The 22411-nt window shown below is 37.7% G+C and overlaps 1 protein-coding gene and 1 pseudogene across 2 annotated transcripts; one reads left to right on the top strand and one right to left on the bottom strand.

Annotated features, from left to right (window-relative positions):
- Positions 1-7767: 7767 nt before the first annotated feature.
- Positions 7768-10585, bottom strand: LOC149827719 (pentatricopeptide repeat-containing protein At1g08070, chloroplastic pseudogene; annotated as a pseudogene). Its single transcript, XR_016434692.1, has one exon. The product of XR_016434692.1 is annotated as a pentatricopeptide repeat-containing protein At1g08070, chloroplastic pseudogene (transcript).
- Positions 10586-19922: 9337 nt separating this feature from the next.
- Positions 19923-22010, top strand: LOC149827718 (protein IQ-DOMAIN 19-like). Its single transcript, XM_090018564.1, has 4 exons — positions 19923-20360; positions 20441-20677; positions 20956-21642; positions 21773-22010. Exons 1-4 carry the CDS (start codon positions 19923-19925, stop codon positions 21791-21793), a joined length of 1383 nt encoding a protein of 460 aa, XP_089874690.1. The 3' UTR covers positions 21794-22010.
- The last annotated feature ends 401 nt before the right edge of the window (positions 22011-22411 follow it).

Below are 22411 nucleotides of genomic sequence, written 5' to 3'. Positions count from 1 at the left end.
TGCCTTGAAGGAAGATATTAAGTGTGTAAGTGGATCGGTTTAAATCATATCTGACACATTATCGCATTCTGACTTACATGATCTTCTTTAACTTCAAATTTGGATTGGGGATTTACATTTTGAACCGGATCAAATCCTGCCTATTTTCATTTTTTCAATGTAAAAACCTTGTTTTTAGCCCTTTTGTTGTAAAATCCAATATAACCATGTTAAGTCCAAATCCATATTCAACTTTGTCATCTCAGGTTTAGTTCAGATTGAGGTCTAGATACGGATCTATTGCAAAATGTTCAGATCTGGACCAAAGCATGACATGGCTATCTTGTTGAAAAACTTCATTTTGAAATGTGACATGATTAGGGATGTAAACAATTGGGATTCAGATGGGATGTGATCAATAACTAAATCCAACTAATCATATGTTGCCTAAATGGATTCTAATTGGGATGCAAACTTGAATGGTGAAAAGTTCATACCAAATCTGTTTTTTTTTACATGTAACTGGATCAGATTTAGTAGAAAAAAAAAATCAAAACTGCATCCGCATCCAATTATAATTGGATATAATTTTGGTCCCAACCTGAACCCAAACCAACCCAATCTGGTTACACCCTTACGAAAAAAAGCAAATTCTGTCCACCGCTAAATGGGAGGTAGGTAGCATGAAATGTAGGCTCTAAGAGAGTGACGTTTCTGTTATATTAGGAAAACTTGGGTGCTTTTAATTTGGTTTGGTAAGCTTCTTTCATTCTTCCTTGTCTCTTTTTTTCTTCCTTTTGTCATTTTCTCTTTTTCTTCCTTATCTCTTTTTTCTTCCTTTTGTCATTTTCTCTTTTCTTCGGCTGGAGGCGTAAGTTTCTTTCATTCTTCCTTTTATCATTTATGTCTTTTTCTTCTTTTTTGTCATTTTTATGAATTTTCTTTAGGGGAGGTTTCTTTCATCCTTCCACTTGTCGTTTTTTGAGAGCCTTCCTTTTTATCTTTTATGCTTTTGTTTTGCTTGCATGCCCCCGAGAGAGCTCAACCACTTGGTGTAACTGTGAAATTAGACATTTACATTAGGAAAAATATGATCAAAAGATTTGTTTTTTAAAGGCAAGATGAGGTTACGCAGATCCTTACCAGTTAAACAATATATCATTGGGTCCCAACACGAGGTGATGTGCTCTAGCTGACAAGCGAACCCCTTTGATAAAATATGATCGAAATATTGGTTCCTGCTAAACTTAATATGTAGATCACATCTGGAGGATAAGATGGACTAAAACATAAAAATACACATTTCATTTTTCACTAGATGGTTTATGCTATATATATATATATATGGGGTTACTATTTGGTGCTATTGAAGGCACCAAATTATATGAAACTATTTAATTGAAAATCATAGGTTTTAGATTTTTTTTTTTTGTAAATTAAATCTTATGAATGTGATTTACAATGTTTGTTTAGTGGTAAGTGGGTTTTGAATCCTATGATTATGACACATAATCTCAATTTTCAAGGGCTTTAAAAATTAACAGTCTACAATGAACTAAAATTTAATGACTCAAAAAAATATCTTTTTGGATCCTTAGCAAACATACCTTCACGAGCACGCACACATATTCCTAATATCAACTCAACCTTACCATTATATATATATATATATATATATATATATATATATATATATATATATATATATATATATATATATATATATATATATATATATATAAAATGCATTTCTCAGTCCCCTTCAAAAATTATAGTTTTAAGTATTTTTTCTCATATCTAACACTGTAGATGTGATCTATAGGTTTTGTTTAGCGAGAACCAGCTTTTGAATCGCTAGAATCTGCCCTCTATATAGGTTTTTTAGGTGATCCAAAATCAATGGCTATGAAGGTACCAATTCTTACCGGCTCAGAAAACATGTTTTTTCATCGGAAAAAATGATTCATGAGTCGATTCCTACTATATTGAGCATGTTAAACACATGTAACGGTTCAGATCTATAATAAAACACTTAAAACCTATGAGGCAGAAATAGGGAATAATATGTTCAGTTCTTATATATATATATAAGATGCTCCCAGAGCACATACTCCCACCTAATAGAAGCTTTAGATTTTTAAATTTTTTCAATTTTTTTGTTGTCTATAGAGCCTATAGTTATGATCTATGAGCATTATTCAGTAGAAAACAAGTTTTGTAGAAAACAAGTTTTGGATAATGTGATTATATATAGCCTAGATGTAGGTTTTTTAAGACCTTTTTTTTTTAACCTTTAAAAATCAATGGCTCACAGTGTATCAAAATTTTATGACTTAAAAAATCATATTTTTATATCCAAAAAAACATGATCCAAGATTCTCATCAACTAAACCATGTTGAGTACATCTATAATGTCTGATTGAGAAGATACAGCCTACACCTGTGATTTTTAGTACGTGGGAGTTGATGCTCCTCAAGCATCCTAGCATTACTCTCTCTCTCTCTCTCTCTCTCTCTCTCTCTCTCTCTATATATATATATATATATATATATATATATATATATATATATATATATATATATATATATATATATATATATATATATATAGAGAGAGAGAGAGAGAGAGAGAGAGAGAGAGAGAGAGGTGTGATTAATGAATAGGTGCTGAACCCATGCTTAATCGCCCTGACCATCCCTCATGCGTTTGATGGACTCCAGTAAAAAAAAAAGTTAAAAAGATGTCTTTGACGCAAAAATGAGAAAAAAGACCAAGGGGCTAAACGTCGAAAGGATGTGCACGGTGTTACAAATTTATAATGACATGCATGTCCTTGTTACCCTTAGTGGTGGTTTTGAGCGCCCCTAAAGGTCCCAATAGCACTTCAAAAGCGCTGTTAAAGGATATTTTAACCCATTTTTTGTGTCAAAATGCATTTTTTCCTTGTTTTTGTGCATTGACCGTCTATCAATGTGCATGATGGATGGTCAGTGTAATTAAGTAGCTAGGTGCTCAAGCACCTATTCATCAGGCATGCATTTCACTATATATATATATATATAAAGAGAGAGAGATAGAGAAAAAAAAAAGAGAAAGAGGATTTATTTGCTACATTTGATTGTACCTACAATCGAGTTGAAATCTCATGATACAAGATGTTTTGACTCAATCTAAACTCATAGATGTATTCAACATGCTTGATTTAGTGAGAATTGACTTTTGAATCATGTTTTTTTATGAAAAAATATGTTCTAGGATTTTGACAATCCAAAAGTTGGTTTCCACTAAATAAAATATATGGATCATATCTTTGGTGTAAATATGACAAAAAAAAAGTGAGTGTCACTTTTCTAGTTCATTGTATTTACAATTGATTATATATATATATGAATTACTAGAATATGAGAAGTAGAAATATGAGCATTTTTAACACTTTTTTTGCAAATCCAATCATGTGGATGTGTTGACATGGTGAATTTGATTGGAATCAACCATGGGATCGTGTATTTTTTATGAAAAAAATGAGAATTTTGAATGCTTGAATATTTATAAAGATTATGAGTCATTGATTTTAAAGCCTTAAAAAAATCTCGGTTATGCATCAAAATCAGATGATTCAAGAGTGGGTTCTTATAAAACCAAGCATGTAGATCACATCCGTACCATTAGATTCAAGAAAAAAGAATAAAAAATTCATAAAATCCATGGTTCACACATTAGTTATCATATTTTCAGTTCTCATATTCTCTAATGACTCATATAAGCCAGCTTACATGAGCTGAACACGGCTTCTTCATGCCTCACGTGCTATACGAGTTGCTCGTGCCTCTGCTCAGCACACCGGGCTCACTTTACGGGTTCAAACAAGTCTTGGGCGAGCCGAACTCGCGGCATATAATGTGATTTATTTTCCTTTATCCTGATTTACTCAATTTGTTTCTAAAACCATTCTCAAGAGACAAAAAAAAAAAAAAAAACAATATCCATCTCTGAGAGTGTTGGTATTGATGGTACCCAATGGCCAGATGAGCACTAATATCCATATAAAGAGATGATTATATGACCGCTGTTATTCTACCAAAGACTATACTTACCAAGCAAATCCAAGGGATTCAGGTTATTTCAGTGTAAACTATGTTAACAAGACACGGTCACATAAGCATTCGTGACTCGCGTATGAAAAATGAATTTGAACAGTTTCAACCTAAACATATTTTATATCGGACCCAAACTTAAACAGACTCAAACACAAACTGATCCAAACCCAATCTTAATTTGTACTCAAACTCACTTGAAGTTAATGTTTTATTCATCTGTAAACTTTGATATGCATTAGAATAGTGTTTTTTATAAGCTTTCCAATTTGCAAGTATTTATTGAAGAATTCATCAATATATAATCCAGTTAAATTATAAAATCTGATCTTATTAAAAACCAAATCTATTTAAAACCCAATCTGTTTATGCTTGACCCGTTTTGCACCTGAACCTAATGACAATACAGGTCTACAGGTTCAGTTATATGTAAACGAATCTAATTGGGTTGGACTCAGATTCAAGTTTTAGACCCGATTAAAAAATGGGTCTATTTAAAATATGGCCCTTTGTGCCTTGAATCCATTGAACTTGTACATAATTTCAGTCATAACCAGACCTGAACTCAAATTCAAATCAATTTGATCAAGCCCATTTAACAAAACCTAACCCCAATCGACTAGTTACACGAACTAGACTCACAATAACCGGACAGTTCTTCAGTACAAAGAAAAAAAATGGACCCATTTTATGCCTGACCCAAACGGTTCTTGATTTTGGTTCTCAAATGGGTCAATTTAGGTGACAGGTAGGAGTGTCAACGGGTCAGATTTGGTTTGGACCCAGGCAGCTCCAAAACAAGATTTGACTTTGAGTTTCTGGTAGGTCTACCAGAAGAAAAAACATACTCAGGTCCTATAAGGATTACATGAACCATACCTGGTCAAGAAGTGGTGAAATAATACTTTTAACTTTTTTACATTGAAAAATTGAGGATCTTAATTGAAACTCAAGTTGGACCCAACCCTGGTATGAAATTTCACAAACCATAAGCCATTCTCTATACTAATCGGACCCTTTGGGTTTGACCCGGATTCTAATGGGTTTTCCTTCTTTATTACCAAACCCTGACCCTATAGGATTGGTATGGTTCGGGTTTAGGTCAAACCCAACTCATTGACACCCTTAATGACAAGACATGTATTTTTCGTGTAAAAATTGACAAATTAATTGAAATTTATAGAACTAGGGTTTGAGAGACAATGCCAATTTAATTTCGAGTTGGATGTAACTTAGGTATGCATTAGAAAAAACCAACATTACTTTCACTACAAAATTTCATACTATTTACCGCCACTGGCCATAGTTAATGCTAACAAAATTCGTAGTAAATAAGCTTTAACTACGGCCAACAGCTATAGTGGATAGTACCATACCTAATAACATTAATTATGATCGGACCATAATAACTTATGACTATTAAGTACAGTCGGTGACCAAAGTAAATGATCATAACATTAACTACAACAACTAAGAAGACTGACAAGTAATGGCAACATATTAAGTAGGGCCACTGACCGTAGTTAATGACAGTAGTCACTGATGATTAGTCAAAACTCGGGTCAGGCTTGGGTCATATGAAATTTCACAAAAACTATATCCAGATTCATATATTAATTAGACCCATTGGGTCTGATCCAAATTTTAATCAGACCTTATTTATCACCAAATATTGACCTTATAGGGTTTGGTAGGGGTCGGGTGCAGGTCAAACCCGACCCATTGACACCCCTGGTCTAGGGGTGGCAATCGGGTTGGGTTGAAGGGTTGACCGGGTGGGTTGGCGGGTCAGCATACCTCAACCTGAACCCGACCCGTTTAACGGCTGTGGAAAACACGAACCCGACCTGTTTATTAAACGGGTAACCCGAAATGACCCGCCAACCCGTTTAATAAACGGGTTGGGTCGGGTAAACGGTTGGCTGGTTAGCGGGTCGAGTTGGCGGGTCGGGTTGGCAGGTTGTCGGGCGAGTCAGGGTCGGGTAAACGGGTTGGCGGGTCGGGTTCGGGTAAACAGGTTGACCCGCCCGCCTAACCCGTTTATTAAATGGGTCAGCCGGGTTGGCATACCCCTAACACGAACCCGACTCGTTTAATAAACGGGTTAGGCGGGTCGACCCATTTATTAAACGGGTTAGTTTAAGCCAAACCCGAACCCGCCTAAGAGGCGGGTTGGCGGGTCGTGTCAGGTTTTCCCACCGGTACCCTGGTCCCAATGCTTGCACTGCTTGAAGAGAACGTACCAAACACATTCAGAGGTTATTAAATACACAAAACAAAATATTGGTTCAAGAGTGCTGCTTGGTTGTCTCCATTTTTATGCACCAGGATATTGTTTCAAATTTCAAGTTGGATTAAAGCAGAAAGGAAATGTTACAGATAGGGATGCAAACGGTTAGGACTCAAAACAGCTAAATATATGGAGATTTTTATCGGTATATGTGGACCCCCAAATTATGAAAAAAATTTGTTTTCCAAAAGAAGTTTTTAATTTAAAAAAAATGGATTCAAATTTGAGATTGATAGAAGTTGTAGGGTTCACTATTCAAACTGTGCATTTTCTCTTCCGTTGAGCACCAAGAGCGCAAAATCTTCAACACAAGCTTTAACTTACGGGTGCACATACCTTGCACAAAAGTCCTAAAAGAAAAACAAGCTGGTGTGGACTAAAGCTCAAAAAAATATACGAATAATATGCAAAGGTTAGGGAGCTTCACACTTATAAAATTAATAAAATAAACAATAAAAGCAAAGCAAATCTCACCTCGGGCTTAGGTAGACATTTTCTAAGTCATGATGAATATGGTAGAACTTGGGTAACACTCTCGATAAGGGCGGGCTCCTAAGGTCGGTGAGATAGGAGATCTTGATCATAAGCTATGCTATGTGGGCTTAGTTAAGCTAGGTGGACTAGGTCTAGTTGTCCATATATTTTGACAAAGTGTATGTGCGACTAGATCTCATACTCTATATTGTCAAATGTTAAAATAAGAATAGACCCCAATTTTATAGGTTTCTCTGTCTATTTTGGATCTTAATCTTATGAATTTGAGATCCAAAGATCCAGATTCATCCAAAGGTGAGATGAGGATCCTATTAGTATGTGTTTGAAAGAGCTTTTTTCGATTGGTGAAAGATCCTTTTAGCATAATTTTAAGAATTAGATAGGCTATATATGATCTCCGTGGTTTAGGATTATGGTAGACCATATTTTCGATTTTTAGGAGAGCTAAGAAAAGGTTTTTGGTAGTTTCTCTCTAAATAGCACATATTTTTAATCAAGGGAGACCGTTGACGACAAGTACAAATAACAACAATCCATGTATCATAACATTTTGCTGACGACACTTGGATTGCCGTTAGTAAAATAGGTTAAAACAAACCGACATGTTAATTTGTTTGACCATAACTATTTATTCGGATGTTCTTTTGATATAATTTTTGATGCGTTTAGAAGTTTACATTCTCTACTTTAATTCATTTCTAAGTATAAAACCAAATTCGGTAAAATATGCGCTCAAAGTGAGCCATACATGAAAAACAAGATTTTTATTGAACAACAAACCTTATTTTGGTCATAACTTTTGACTCAATTGACCTGATTTTTTGTTTGTTGAAAAGTTAAGACCATTTAATTTAATTGAACTTTTGAATAAAAATCTTAATGATGTCATTTTAAAGCAAAAAATGAAGTTGAAGTTATAATAACTTTAAAATGAGTTGAAAACACTAGATTTTGGCATGACTCCAAATATGAAATGATTCCATCAAAATTGGGTCTCCAGAGCAGCCAAAAATTACAAAACCTCTTCCTTAGATCCGGCCCATTTGCATCACTACTCACATAAAAATGCAAATTATAGACAAGTTACTCAAACTTTATGTTAACCAAAAACTTGTCTACAAAAAACATTTGCCCACCAAGATTTTGGTATCACCAGAAATCCTTGCAAGAGCATGACCCATCTTTAAAATGATGAAATCTTCTTGCATCTCTAACAATGATGCTCCTGTTGTAAAGCTGAGAAATGAGCTTAGAAACATGGTGACAGTCCTCACAAACTCTCAAGTTCTTCACTACTCTTATTGGCACCCCTGATCTAGTGCTTATGAGCGCAAATGCAATTGCAAGCTTCTCGCTGTGATAAAAAAGTTCTTCCACTCTTTCATCATCCTCTACCTTTAGGAGAGACGGAAGTTTAGTGACATAGCCAGTCAACTCCAAACGCCTAGAAATTTCATCCATCATCCTATAGATCTCTTCACTTCTAGGGTGTGATTTGTCCCCTGCAAGGAATTCATGAATGTCACCATTCACCTCAACTGAACTACAGCCAGGCAACTTATGTACCCCCACCCCCCTCATCCTGTTCCTGACCTCTCCAACTTCATCCCACTTGCAAGCACTTGCATATACATTCGACAGGAGCACATATGCTCCTGCGTTATCAGGATCCATCTCAAGGATCTGCAGTGCAGCTTGCTCTGCAAATTCAACATTACCATGAACCTTGCAAGCACCAAGTAAGGCTCCCCAAACAGATGGAGCAGAAAGTGCAACAGGCATGTTCTTAATGAACTCCACTGCCTCATTTAGAAGTCCGCATCGACCAAAGAGGTCCACCATACAACTGTAGTGTTCAACTTGTGGTTGCATACCGTAAACTTCAGTCATTAGCTTGAAACGGCGCCTACCCTCGTCTAATAAACCAGCATGACTACAGGCACTCAATACTCCAACAAATGTAATATCATCAGGATGGATGCCATCCTCTTGCATGCATCCAAATAACTCAAGAGCCAGCTGCCCATGACCATGCATTGCGAGCCCCGCTATCATAGCATTCCATGTTGACAGACCTTTAAAAGGCAAGCTATAGAACACTTCCAGTGACAGATCTACACTTCCACACTTTGCATACATGTCTATCAAGGCAACACCTAGATAAGGATCAATCACTCTCTTGGTTCTATCCATATAAGCATGTATCCACTTCCCTTGCTCGAGAGCCCCTACCCCAGCACAGGCTGAGAGAACACTAACCAAGGTAATCTCGTTTGGGTTTACCCTTTCTCTCTGCATCTGCTGGAAAAAACCCAAGGCCTCATTAAAATATCCATACTGGGCATGAGAAGCAATCATGGCATTCCATGAAGCTAAATCCTTACTGGGCATTTCATCAAAAAGTTGTCGAGCAGTAGTTATTTCCCCACATCTTATGTAGGTAACAATCACTGAAGTCCAAGAGATTTCATTTCTCACACTCATCCTCTCAAACAAACACTTGACACAATCTAGACATGCACATTTTGAGTACATATCCAAAATTGAATTTGCCAAATCAACACTCATCTCCATTCCAACTTTCTCTGCATACCCATGAACCATTCTACCAATACGTGGATCCTCCAGGCGCCCACAAACTTGGAAGACACTTAAAAGGGTAGCTTTATCTATATGAAAATCCTCAACTAACATTTCTTTAAAGAGCAAAACAGCTTCGTGAAAACAACCATTCTTAACATAACCCGCAATCATCGCATTCCATGCAACGGTATTCCTCTGAGGCATCTCGTCAAACATTTTCCGAGCAAGATCAACACTACCAACCTTTGCATACCCACTAATCATGGTTGTCCATGAGACTACATCTCTCTCCGCCATTTCAACAAACAATTCCCCTGCAACTCTAATCTCGCCAAAACTGACATACATATTCATCAATGCATTACTCAAATTCAAGTCCATCTGGACTCCCATCTCCACAATATACCCATGAACCTGCTGTCCCCGAGAAAACTCCCCCAATCTCGTACAGGCGGTGACTGCCCGCACAAGCGTAACCCCGTTGGGCTGCACAAAACCCTCATCAACCATCTTCCAGAAAAGGTCCAAAACCTTTCCCCAGGACCCGGATTTCGCGTAACCAGCAAGCATGCAGTTCCAAGACACAACGCTTCTCTGAGGCATTCCATCGAACACTTTGCGAGCGTCCCGAATCCGCCCGCAACCCGCGTAGAACTGCACCAACGCAGTGTAAACGTACACATCAAGCCCACCACCGACCTTCAAAACGTAGGAATGAATCTGGTTACCCTCCGAAACCGCCCCAACTCTCGCGCAGAACGAGAGGACGAGCGAGAGGGTGAAGTCGTTCGGAGGTTCGCAACCGTCCAGCAGCTGAGCGAAGACCAGGAGGCACCTATGTGGGTGTTGGCCCAAAGAGAGCTCCCGGATGAGGGAATTCCAGAAGGGGAGACGCCGGCGGAGGCGGAGTCTTGCGAGAACGAGAGCGTAGTCGTCGAAGTCCGCCTCGGAGAGGAGGGCAGCGACGGAGCGAGGATCTCCGGTGGCTCCCGAGAAGGCAAGGCAGGCGCAGGCCTGTCGAAGGCGTCCCGTCGACCGAAGACTCTGCAGAGGAAGCGCCGCCCGTGGCGGCGGCGCTGAGCACGCGGGCAGCGGCGCGGCCGCCGCGGGTTTTGGCGGCGGAGTTATCGCTAGGGTGGACATATTTTCAGGTCGTTAGGTTCGGACTTTGGAGGAATTTGGTTTGTTATGTTTGGGTCGGATCCTGATCCGAAATTTAGGAATATATTGGCTGGTGTTGAATGAAACCATGTAACAAATATCAGCGATATCATGAAATTTCGTCGCGATATTTTCAGTGGCCAATATTCCTGAAAGTGTGGTATTTTCAAAATTTCAGTTATTTTCAAAATAACATTTTTTTATCATGATAAAAACACTTTTTTATATATTTTCCAATCTTTTTGGGTTTTCAAAGTTATACGTTTTCTTATATTTTAATGTTTGTATATTCTGTTACAAATTCATACAAATTTTAAATTTGAGATGAGATCATGATAACATAGATTGATTTTTTTTTTATATTTACAGTTTTTATAGTGAATTTATTAGGTTTTTTATTTGTTGTATTTTTTATTACCAATCATTTTAACAGTCCTGTGTTAAGATTTCTTCGCAAAAATCTAATTTTTTAAAATATCATAGGATATTTCTGTCAAGAAATTTTCAGACATTTTTGTAAAAATTAGGAGTTTTGTGTTCAATGAATGCAATGGTGTCAATGGTATGACCAATGTTGTCAGTATCGGTATCGGCCTTGAATCGTTAGGCTGCTGTTCAGCTGTATCGGCTGATACCGATAGTCAGCTGTATCGTTCTGTATCGGCCCAAAAATAATAAAAATTTATTATTTATCAATCATTACGTGACACATGTTAAAACTATTAAAATAATTTAAAAAAAATATTAAATTTTTTTGTATTTATTATATTTATTAAAAATTAGCTGTATTGGCCGTGCAGCTTATCGAAATTCCGGCCCATATGCACCCGATACTGATAACATTGGGTATGACACTTAAGGGGGCTCAGCTTATCTGGTAGAGGCAACTTGTTAATGTTGACAAGCTAAAGGGATGTCATGAGTTCAAAACCTTGGTGCCAAAGCTGAGTTTACTAGATAGAGCTTATATATGATATAAAGAAATGGAATAAAGGGTGTTCAAGTTCAGCTCATTCTGTGGCAAGTCAAGCCAAGCTTGAACAAATGGTCAGTTCAAGCTGGCTCATTAACAATTAAAAATATATTTTCTAAAATTGAAAATAATAGAAATTGTACTCTAAACCTATTGAATCAAGTTCAAACCGGATACATTTACACAATAAATATAATATTTTAAAGTTGTAAACAATAGGTTTTGAACTCTTAAACTTTTTTTTTTTGAAAGGCAAGCTGGGGTTAGGCAGACCCCTACCAGTTATACATCTATACCATTGCGTTTTGAACCTGCAACGTCTCAAAACAAGGTACTGGTGCACGCGGTTGACCATCATGCCTTACATGCGCTAGCAGGGTTTGATCTGGTGCCTTCATCTCAATGTCTTAGTAACTTTCCTACAACGTCTCGAAACAAGGTAACCAGCACGCGGGTGACCACTACAATGGTAACTCTAAACTTGTTGCATGCAAACCAAACACTTACAATCTACCTTCTATAATGTGAAATATATATAACATATATTTGTTACTACTACCAACGAGGGCTCTGCATGGTTGGTAGGAGTTGTCGGTGCGCGTCTCCTTGTAGTGGGACGTTAGCATGTTCAAACCCCAGTGGTACGTTGAATAATAACAGGTGGGGGTCTGCCTAACCCCAGCTTACCTTTCAAAAAAATATATATTTGTTACTAGTTAACAAGCCTATGTGAGTTGAGCCAAGTCCAACGAGCTGAGTCACAAGTGACTGATCTTGTTTCCCAGCCCCATAAGATCAGCTCATTTGTCTGGTTTACCAGCCCCAAAATGAACAAAATCGGTCCAGCAATGGGGGTTGGTAACCAAAGATCAATTCACCAAGAACCATGATAGAGATAAGGCCTCTATGTTTTGCCTTAAAAAGGGTCATCAAATAGCTTGAGAGATACTTCCCAATTCTTGAACAAATTTGGGTCTACTCATCCCAAAATGGCTTTACTCTAATCCATCCATACCAAGATGTTCAAGAAAGCCAAACCCTAGAGCACACCCAAACAGAAATATTATATCCAAAATAGGGAAGCCATTCCAAAGACAGTGAAGATGGTTATTATTTATGGTGTTAGTGGAGATCTAACCCCATGGACCACATCATATGGCACTTGAAGAAAAGAAAATGATTAATGCTTTGAAGAATCAAAAGCTACTTTGTAAATTATTAAATTATTGGTCAGTCCACATCTCACCAGAAGATGTGGTGTGCTCACATGCAACAGTCAAACGAGCTCACTCCCAACTTGCTCCACTTTGAGCTATATTGAATAGTGATGAGCTGTTTGTATTATTCTCCACTGTCCATTGTTTGGCACTCTGCACTGGACCTAATAAAAGTGTATGGATAAGCAAATGTGCTCCCTTTTTTGGTTTCAGTGGCACCCAAATGCGCCCTTTGTGAAAAGTTAAGAGTGACGTAAAAGAGAAATCTATCTCTTTCTTTTTCCCTTTCTCTCACACACGTTGGGGTTAAGCAAATCCCTACCAGTTATACAACTATACCATTGGGTTTTGAACCTGCAACGTCCCAACAGAAGGTGACTTGCACTAGCTACTCCTACCAGACAAGCGGAGCCCCCGATGGTTCACACAGGCACCCTGTAGTATCATGATACAGTCATTATCTATCCAAAAAGTAATGTTTTGAATCTATATTAATGTTATTGCAGAGTTACATTTTTTTTATTAGTCAAGTTGGGTGATAGTCTCCATGGGGGATTCAAACTAGAGACCCTTTTGTTATCATAGTGTGACCTAATCATCCAGCTATCTCATTCAACTTCAACTTTCATCAATTGATCGCAATAAAATCGAAAGTAATTGCTATATTTGTAACATACGCTAGATCTGGAAGGAGCATGAATAGTTTGACTCTGCAAGTTGATGGTAGAGTATATAAAGCTCTATCCAACTATGAGATCTTTGTATTAACCACACTTTCCGGGAGAGGGCCTTGCCTAACCAACCCAGCATGATCAGAAAAAGCAGAAAATGTTATAAAGGAAGACATCCCAAGTTAAGAATCTACAAGATGAAGATGTCCTAGTTTCTCTTTTTAATTTTCCACATTTTCAGTAATGAAATTAGTTTTAAAAAACAATGAACAAAAGATCATGATCCAGCTAATCAGATAAGAACCATTGATAGTAAAAAAAAAGTATATAAAGAAAATGGCAGACCCTAAGATCCCCCCGAAGAAAGTTCTTAGCATACCCTAAAGATGAACTATAATTTATTTCACAATTATGCTATTAAATATAGGATTAATGTTTGATGATGGCACCATGGCCCTCCAATCTAGTTGAAAATTATGGTTCGAACTGTATCTACTCAATCCAACCTCATGACTGCATTCAGTATGGTCTATTTGCTAGGGATCACATCATGGATCATTTTTTTTAATGTAAAAACACTTCTTTGAGCCTTGAAAATTTTCAAACACCATGAGTCAGGTTTTAAAGCCATCAAATAAATTTGCTTATACATCATAATTGCAGAGGTGCAAATTAAACTCGACTTTTTCCTACTAAACAACCTTGTAGATCACATATTTAAGGTTTTATCTACTAAAAAAAGTGAAAAAGTGGTCTTTTTTACTCATTATGATATAATGGTATCATGACCAAGTAGTATGATACTATCCTTCAAATATAGGCTCATATTTGCCCACAAGAGCGACCATATAGTTTGTTACTTGACATGGGAAGACTACAGTTTTAAACCTATGATGGGTAAGGCTAAAACTGGGCATACTCCCCTGTGGGTAGGGGACCTTAAGGGTTTTACTAACCGAAAGCCTACCAATGTGAGGCCAATGATGGGAGTTTTCCCTCTTGCCTAAGAAATATAGGCTCACAATTGATAGCCAAATTGATAAAAAGCTGGAAAAATTGGTTGAGATAACAATTGAACATGATGATAGAAGGATTTCAAAAGAAGTTAAATTCTGCAAAACGGAATAATGCAGTCCAGAGGCAAACTACTTTGGAGGCCGTAATTATCAAGGAGACTGTGACCACACAGCATTATCCCAAGCATAAATTCTTTGCTTTGATTTCTTTCAAAAACAAATATTTGCTTTGATTTAATTATCAATGTACAACTTCTACTAACAAATTAAAGCAATATAATCAACCTATAAAGCTTCCTAAATGGCAACTAACGGCCCTTCATTTCATCAACACACATCATTATCCTAAGCATAAATTCTTTGCTTTGATTTAATTATCAATCTACAAAGTAAATCTCATCAACCTATAAAGTTTTATTTCTAGATGGCAACCAGTAGTCCTTCATATTATAAAATTCTGAATCTTGAAATTGATAAAAAAGAAGACGACATATATGCATGTGTCTGTGCATGTATTCATGATACAATGGCAGGAAGATTGTTCATAAAGCTCACATTTTCACTTAATGTGCATTTCTTCCAAGTGTAATTTGTATATTGGTATTCCAAACAATCTTTGTGTCATTATATTACTTTAGAATTAAGAGAATATATTTGCTACAACCATTCATATGTACAAATGGCTTAGCAATTCATTTTTTTTTTACAAATCTGACTCCATGAATGTGATCTACATGCTCGCTTTAGTAGGGGTCAACATTAATTAGATTGTCAGATTCTCATACCAGAGTAGGTTTTCTGGGGATGAAAAAATCAATGGCCGAAAATTCATCAAATTTTTTCAGCTTAAAAAGCAGTTCAAAGATCTATCTCTAGCAAATCGACGATGTTGAATTCTTTCAAAAAAATAATAAAATTCTTAAAAAAAAAAAACGATAGGTTGAGTCAAAACAACTTGCATAATGAGATCTCTGGTCAATTATACCTACAATTGTTGTAGCAAATATATTTTCATTTATTAATACACTTTTAAAAAGTACCATATAACAGATTGATTTTTCTTTTTTTTTCTTTTGTATCATGTTAATCATGAAAACGTATGATACTTCTTGCTTGTTAGACAATTAAACGTAAAGCGCTACACATATACAAAGAATAATAGCCAGAATCCACCAACCAACCAGTGGGCGTATATATATATATATATATATATATATATATATAGAGAGAGAGAGAGAGAGAGAGATTGTGTATGTCTCACTGGTATCACATGGTGCAAGCCTCACGCTGCACTTAAATAACCGAATAACCTAACGTGATTGATCAAAGCAACATGGGAGAATAAAGTGAAAAAGAGAATAACAACAAAAGGATTTTCATGACATTCAAAGCAGATACCTTCCTTACTATCCCAACCATTGCACCAAATGCAACCCCTCCTCCCTCCAAACCCCCTTCACGTGGACCACTATTGGGCTCAAGAAAAAATAATAAACAATCATTGAATAAAATACCAAGGCAGTTCACACTTCACAGAAGTGTCCTTGAACATCCCGCCAAGCACTGACACTGGAACTAACATATTGTCCTTTTTGTTCTTTGACGGTTAAGACTCTGGCTACAACTAGACCTTTTATGATGTTCATAATGGGATCCAGGCTAAGATGTCCAGGACTTGGGTGCCCCAGTAAACCTCATCACGTTTTCACACCTCATACACCACCCCCCCAAAAAAAATCTTCTCCTTCAATTGTGTTTTTTTTTTTTTCAATAAAATCTCTAATGAACATCATAAAAGGTTGGCCAAACGATTCAGGTTACTATCGTATGGATTTTCTGCTGATACGACCCGTATCGGCCCATACAGGTCAATTGAGGCCGATACTGACAACATTGGATTTGATCCTTATTAGGATTTGACTCGTACCTAGGTCCAGCTTAAGAAACCTGTGAGTGAATTTAGTGTGGACTTTGAACAATTGGATTATTGGACCATAACCAATGTCATGGTTTTTATGGTTCTGCTAATGAATTAAGAACCCTGCTTATCTGGTAGGGGTAAATCATGAACGTTACGGATGTCACAAGCTCATCTCTAAAAAAAAAATAATAAATCTCTAATAAAAGATGTCACAAGTTCAAAATTCATGGTTCTGCATCCTTTGTTATGAGGCCGAAGCTGGGTGCACACCCTTGTGGGCAAGAGCTGTCTCGGGTTTTATACCAATGAAATCAATGAGGGAGGCAGTTTTATCTCAGTCATCCCCAAAACAAGGGCTAACTTTGCAATCCCACCAACAAAAAATTGAAGAAACAAAAATAAATATCTGCCACCTGGTTACTTGTAGGGCTGCAAATGTGTTAGCTTTGTTGGATTCACACCAATGTTGTTAAAATCGATTCACCAGGTGAATCGGATCCAATCGAGTCATTTGTGAATAGACAATTTTTTACCAGCAAATGACACATGTTATTAAAAAATAAAAAATATTTAAAAAATATTAAATAACGATTTTAACCCCTTTGAAAACATTCAAAGAATTGGATTGAAATGACAGGTGAATCGGCCCCATATAAATCGGCTAAGGGCCGATCATGACAACATTGATTCACGCTCTCTGGATTCTTGACTCATCCAGGTCCTCCCTAAGTGGGTAAATCCATTAAAAAATATCATGTGAATTTTCTTTTTCTCTTTTATAATAAACTTGTAAAGTGTTGGGGCAATCATCAAGGAAATGTAGGTTCGAGCCCAAGTGCAGCCACTTCATGTAAAAGACAAAAGGTTTAGGGCCATCTCCAGTTCGACCTCACCTTCATTCAGAAATAACTGGGCTGCACTCAGTAAGGGCCTTTTATTTGTTTTGGACCCAGTTCGGATCTTCTGTTGAATGGTGGAGCTACAGGTCTTACCCAAGCCAAAAGCATACCAGAACCATGAGTCAGGTCTCGGTCAGGTTGTAGGGGACTGAAGTCGGGATCTGTGTCAATGATAGTCCTCATTCATCATGATCTTTTTTTATTTATTTTGGGAACCCCAAAAGTCATGTTCCTGCTGTAATTTTTTTATTTCTTTTAAAAGGCAAGCTGGGGTTTAGGCGGACCCCTACCAGAACAGCCACTCCATGTGGCAGAGGGATTCGATCCTGGGCCTTCAGCTTGACACAAGACCCCGCTTACCACATGGATATACCACCTGGGTTTCTGCTGTGAAATTTTGTCCACATGGATACAGGATATACCACCTCGGTTTCTGCTGTGAAATTTTGTTTTTATGTTATCCTACATGATTTTCATTGTTCACCATTTTATCTTTCAGCCCTTCTAGAGAGAGAACCACATACCATTGTAGAGAGAGAGTCGTATAATTTATTTATACTGCTTCCATTCACCCAACATTAGTTACAAAAGAAAGCAAGACAGAACAAAGCATGTGACTGCCAACCTATTTTTTACATTAGATCTGATTTGAAAAATGACCCACTTGTGATAATGAACCAATCATGCTAAAAATATATGAAAATTTTCATTTATATAATCTTAGGTGGTTAAATTAAGTATAATTAAAGAAAATATAAAATCCATTTTAGTTGGATAGATATCAACAACAGAACTAGGGATATTGGTATATGACCTCTCTCTCTCTCTCTATATATATATATATATATATAAAGGTAGTTTTGTAGCAGAATAGCATATGGTGGCACACACTCATGTTTCATGGATCTAGCCACCAACCGGTTGATCTAACATAGATCTGTTTAGCATGCTTTATTATGGTCTTTTCAAGTCTAATACATTATAAGATTCATTTTTGAGACATTGAAAAATCAATGGGGTGGTTTAAAATGGTATAAACATCGTATTTCAGTCAACTTTAACTCATAAATAGAGTATGCGCAACATGATTCAAAGGTTAGATTTTGCTTTTGGAGTTTAGATATGTGCAAATCAAGTGTATCATCCATAAGTTATAACGGTACGGTATCATCATAAAAGTATAAATATATATATAGAAAGATTATTTGGAAAATTGAAAACCAAGAAAAAGTAACTGCAGAAGAAGTTATGAATATTAAAACAGAATAATAAGTTAGCAAGGATTCCCCCACCTGTAAACCTGTGTGGATACCGACTCCATTTCACATGGCTTCTGACCTGTCTCTTTACGTGACAGCGACACTAGTTTGTCTCTTAATTGGTGACTACATGAAATTACCAACAAACATCTGATTCCCTCTCTAAATACCAAAGCTTGTGCCCTTTTTTTCCTCACAGCTTGCAAACTGCTGTAAAATCTACAACAATCTCTGGAAATTTTGTCTTCCAAACAAGAAAGAGAGAGGTAAAAAATTCTAAGGTGGTGTTTGGCAATGTTGTTAAAATCGGTTCATTAAGTGAATCGGTTTTTCAGAAAAACAATTAAATCATTCCAAATCGATTCAAATCAGATTGTTTTTTAATTAGTCCAATTCAAAGTCCCAGTTTTGAAAAGGACCGAATCATATCGGCAAGGGAAAGGAACGATTCAATCTGAACCAGTTCAGATTGAACAACGCTGGTGTTTGGCTGCACCCACTTCAGATAAATGGGATAAGGTGGGATGTGAAGTTATGAAGCATAATGCAATTTCCGAGTGTGCATCCAAAAATCCTGTAAATGTGTCTGCATAATTAGGGGTGTCAACGGGTCGGGTTTACCCGGACTAAACCATACAGGGTCTGGATATAATGACAAATAAGAAGACTTGGGTTTGGATCCGAAGGTCCCATTAATACATGGACCAAAGTATAGTTTGTGAAATTTTATACTAGACCCGGATCCAACCCAAGTTCCGATTAAGACCTGCAAATTTTCAATGTAAAAATGATAAAAAAATATTATTTTACAGGGTCTAGTTCATGTAGTTCTTATCGCGTCTGGGTATGGTTTCTCTTATAGTAAACCCAATTAAACCTGGGTCCAGATCCGATACCATACCCAAAAAATCTAATCCAAGTCTGATTCCATCTCAGTCCGAAACAAACCCAACCCGTTGACACAATCATATTGCATTCTTTAACATAAATCTAAGTATGGGCAATTTGGTCAATATGGAGAACTAGGAGGGGTGGGTCTCTCTCTCTCTCAAATAAAATAGACCCCCATTTGCAATAGAGTTTACCATTAACAAAGAAAGAGTAAAAAATGAAGAGCTGCCTCGAGCATCAGAGTCAAACCAATGAACGAGAAACTGCAACACATAAACAAAATGGGCAGATCATGATGGGGAGCAGATAACCAGATGGATATAGACAGAGATAGATGGATTCAGATTATTAAAAGAGAGAAAGTCTATCAGATCTGCATAGCCACCTTCTTGTTTTTATTCTCTTTTCTCACCATGGCTGCCCCTCATACAAAGTACCCATCATTCTACACTGGTTCATTTTAGCAGCAACAATGAGAAAAACCAGTAAATGGCTGAGAAGCTTCTTTGGGAGCAACAAGAAGGAGAAAGACAAGGAAAAGGAGAAAGAGAGCCAGAGTTTGTCTCAGGTTGAGAATCAATCAGTTTCAGCAGTAAGCCAGCCTCCAAAAGAGAAGCGCAGATGGAGTTTCAGGAGATCTGCTCACAAGGATTCCAATTCAAATGATTCCATTGCTTCTGCTGCTGCTGCTAATACAACTACATCTAATATATCCCTCTGTGAGACTGAAACAGAGCAAAGGAAGCATGCAATTGCTGTTGCTGCTGCAACAGCAGCAGCCGCTGATGCAGCCATTGCTGCTGCCCAAGCTGCTGCTGCTGTCATACTGCTGACTGCCACCCCACACCAACCAACTCCTGCTGAAGAGATGGCTGCCATCAAGATCCAAGCTGCTTTCCGTGCCCATCTGGTTGGCCCCCTCTCTCTCATGAATAAATTTTGTTTGTCAATAAATTCAAAATTACTGACTCCGCGCATTGCTCCACGCAGGCAAGAAAGGCCTTGAGAGCACTTAAAGGCTTGGTGAAGTTGCAGGCGTTGGTGAGGGGTCACCTGGTGAGGAGGCAAACTGCTGCTACTCTCAGGTGTATACAGGCACTTGTGACTGTTCAGTCCAGAGCCCGGGCTCAGAGAATTAGAATGGTTGAGGAATCGCCGCCTGCTTCTCAGAGACTATCCACTCACAGGAGATCAACTCATGAACACCACAGATTCAGGCATTCATATGTAATCACTTCTCTCTTGAACATTTCTCCTATATTTAAGATTCTCATCTTGTTAAAGTTGCAAATTTTTAAACGTACCAACATCTAACAAACAGAATGAATCAACACACACCGACATAAGCATCAATAGAGTTTGCTGCATTTCAAAAGAGAAAATAAACCAAGGGTTCACGGTATTTAACAACAATGCTTAGTAGTTCAGTGCTTTTTGGGGAGATCAAATTTCAGTCAAAAGATGGAACTGTTAATTGAGCTGCAATTTCAACTTTGTTCATTCAGGACATGGATAGAAGCCCAGATGAGAACATAAAAATCGTTGAGATGGATTTAGGCGAAAGCAGGGGAATCCCAAAGAGAAGGATAAGCAGTTCAAGTGCATATCTTGAAAAATCTGAGCAGATGTTCTCGACACACCGAAGGTCCTTACCGCCTCTTCCCAAGCTGGACCGCGCACAATCCCCTGCTCCATCAACTGCATTCACCGATCTCAGCCCGCGGGCCTGCAGCGGACATTTTGAGGAGTTCTCATTCACAACAGCACAGAGCAGCCCACAGTACTTCTCAGCAATATCCAGGCCGTATTCGAGCAGAGGTTCATTTGGAGGTTCTAGAATTGAATATGCAGAGTCTGTTTCCCATGACTACAGCTCCTTCCCCAGTTACATGGCCAACACAGAGTCTTCGAAAGCTAAGGCACGGTCACAGAGTGCACCAAAGCAGAGGCCTGAGTCATTTGAGAGAGTATCATCTAGAAGGCGCACGTCTACGGAAAGCAGGAGCGTTCCTCGTGGCATTCGGATGCAAAGGTCATCATCCTCACAAGTAGGTTCATCCTGCAAAGGCTATCAGTATACAGGTGCAATCAAGCTTGATAGATCAGTAATGTCTCTAAAAGACAGTGAATGTGGTTCCACCTGTTCCGTGCTCACAAACACCAATTACTGCAGATCCTTGGTTGCCATAGAGGTGTGTATGGTGTAATGGGGTACTCAAAACATGCTAAATTCAATTTCAAGTTTAAGCAGTATAAATTGCTTTTAGTTTTAACTTGATCGGAGCACTCTGATCAGCTATTTTGATGGTTTGCTGGATGCAGGCATACGGCAACAGGAACTAACTCTACCTCTTACCCCCATCATGATTGGATTTTGAAGCGTGTGATGTCTTTGAAAGTATGAATAATACAGAAGCTTGACAGGCTGGTTCTGCATCAACAGGTAAAGAGCCAGGCTGGAGTCTGCTGAAGATGATGCATAACAATTCCTTTTCAAATACATCTGTGGGCATATAATTTGCATCCCATCTTTTGCATGTAAAATTCCTTCTTATTTCCAGCCTCTGGATGTCTGCTGATTTTGCTCCCAATGTTTGTATGAGTGAAATGTAACATGTTCATGTTCTTTTTCTTTACCATTTGTTATAAAAAGAGCTTGGCATTAACCAAATGCATACAAGAATCACAAGATGAAAAGCTTTCTTTTCAGTCTCCTTTTCCATGGGGATGAGGATATTAAGATTATCAATATGACAACTCAGTTCATTCACAATCAAAGAAGAGAAATTAGCACTTACCATATTGAGCAAACATGTTATAACTAAATGAGTGAATTCCCCATCAGTGTTATTGGTGTTATGCTCCAACTCATTTTAAGGATGTCATTGTCCATATTTCTTATTGTTAAATCTTTATTGTCTCATGCTGCTGCTATAAGAGGCAACCCTGGGACGGAAAGAG

This window comes from Nuphar pumila, chromosome 10 (genome assembly GCF_984573655.1).
Source record: "Nuphar pumila chromosome 10, dmNupPumi1.hap1.1, whole genome shotgun sequence".
In the NCBI taxonomy this organism is placed as follows: domain Eukaryota; kingdom Viridiplantae; phylum Streptophyta; class Magnoliopsida; order Nymphaeales; family Nymphaeaceae; genus Nuphar; species Nuphar pumila.
This window is presented reverse-complemented; position numbering and strand designations above follow the sequence as displayed.

What these genes read in the sequence shown, in the direction of transcription:
- LOC149827718 (XM_090018564.1), top strand. Translation starts at nt 19,923, where the DNA reads ATGAGAAAAACCAGTAAATGGCTGAGAAGCTTCTTTGGGAGCAACAAG. An exon ending in CTGCTTTCCGTGCCCATCTG is followed by an intron (nt 20,361 to 20,440) that starts GTTGGCCCCCTC and finishes TGCTCCACGCAG; the next exon opens with GCAAGAAAGGCCTTGAGAGC. An exon ending in ACAGATTCAGGCATTCATAT is followed by an intron (nt 20,678 to 20,955) that starts GTAATCACTTCT and finishes TTGTTCATTCAG; the next exon opens with GACATGGATAGAAGCCCAGA.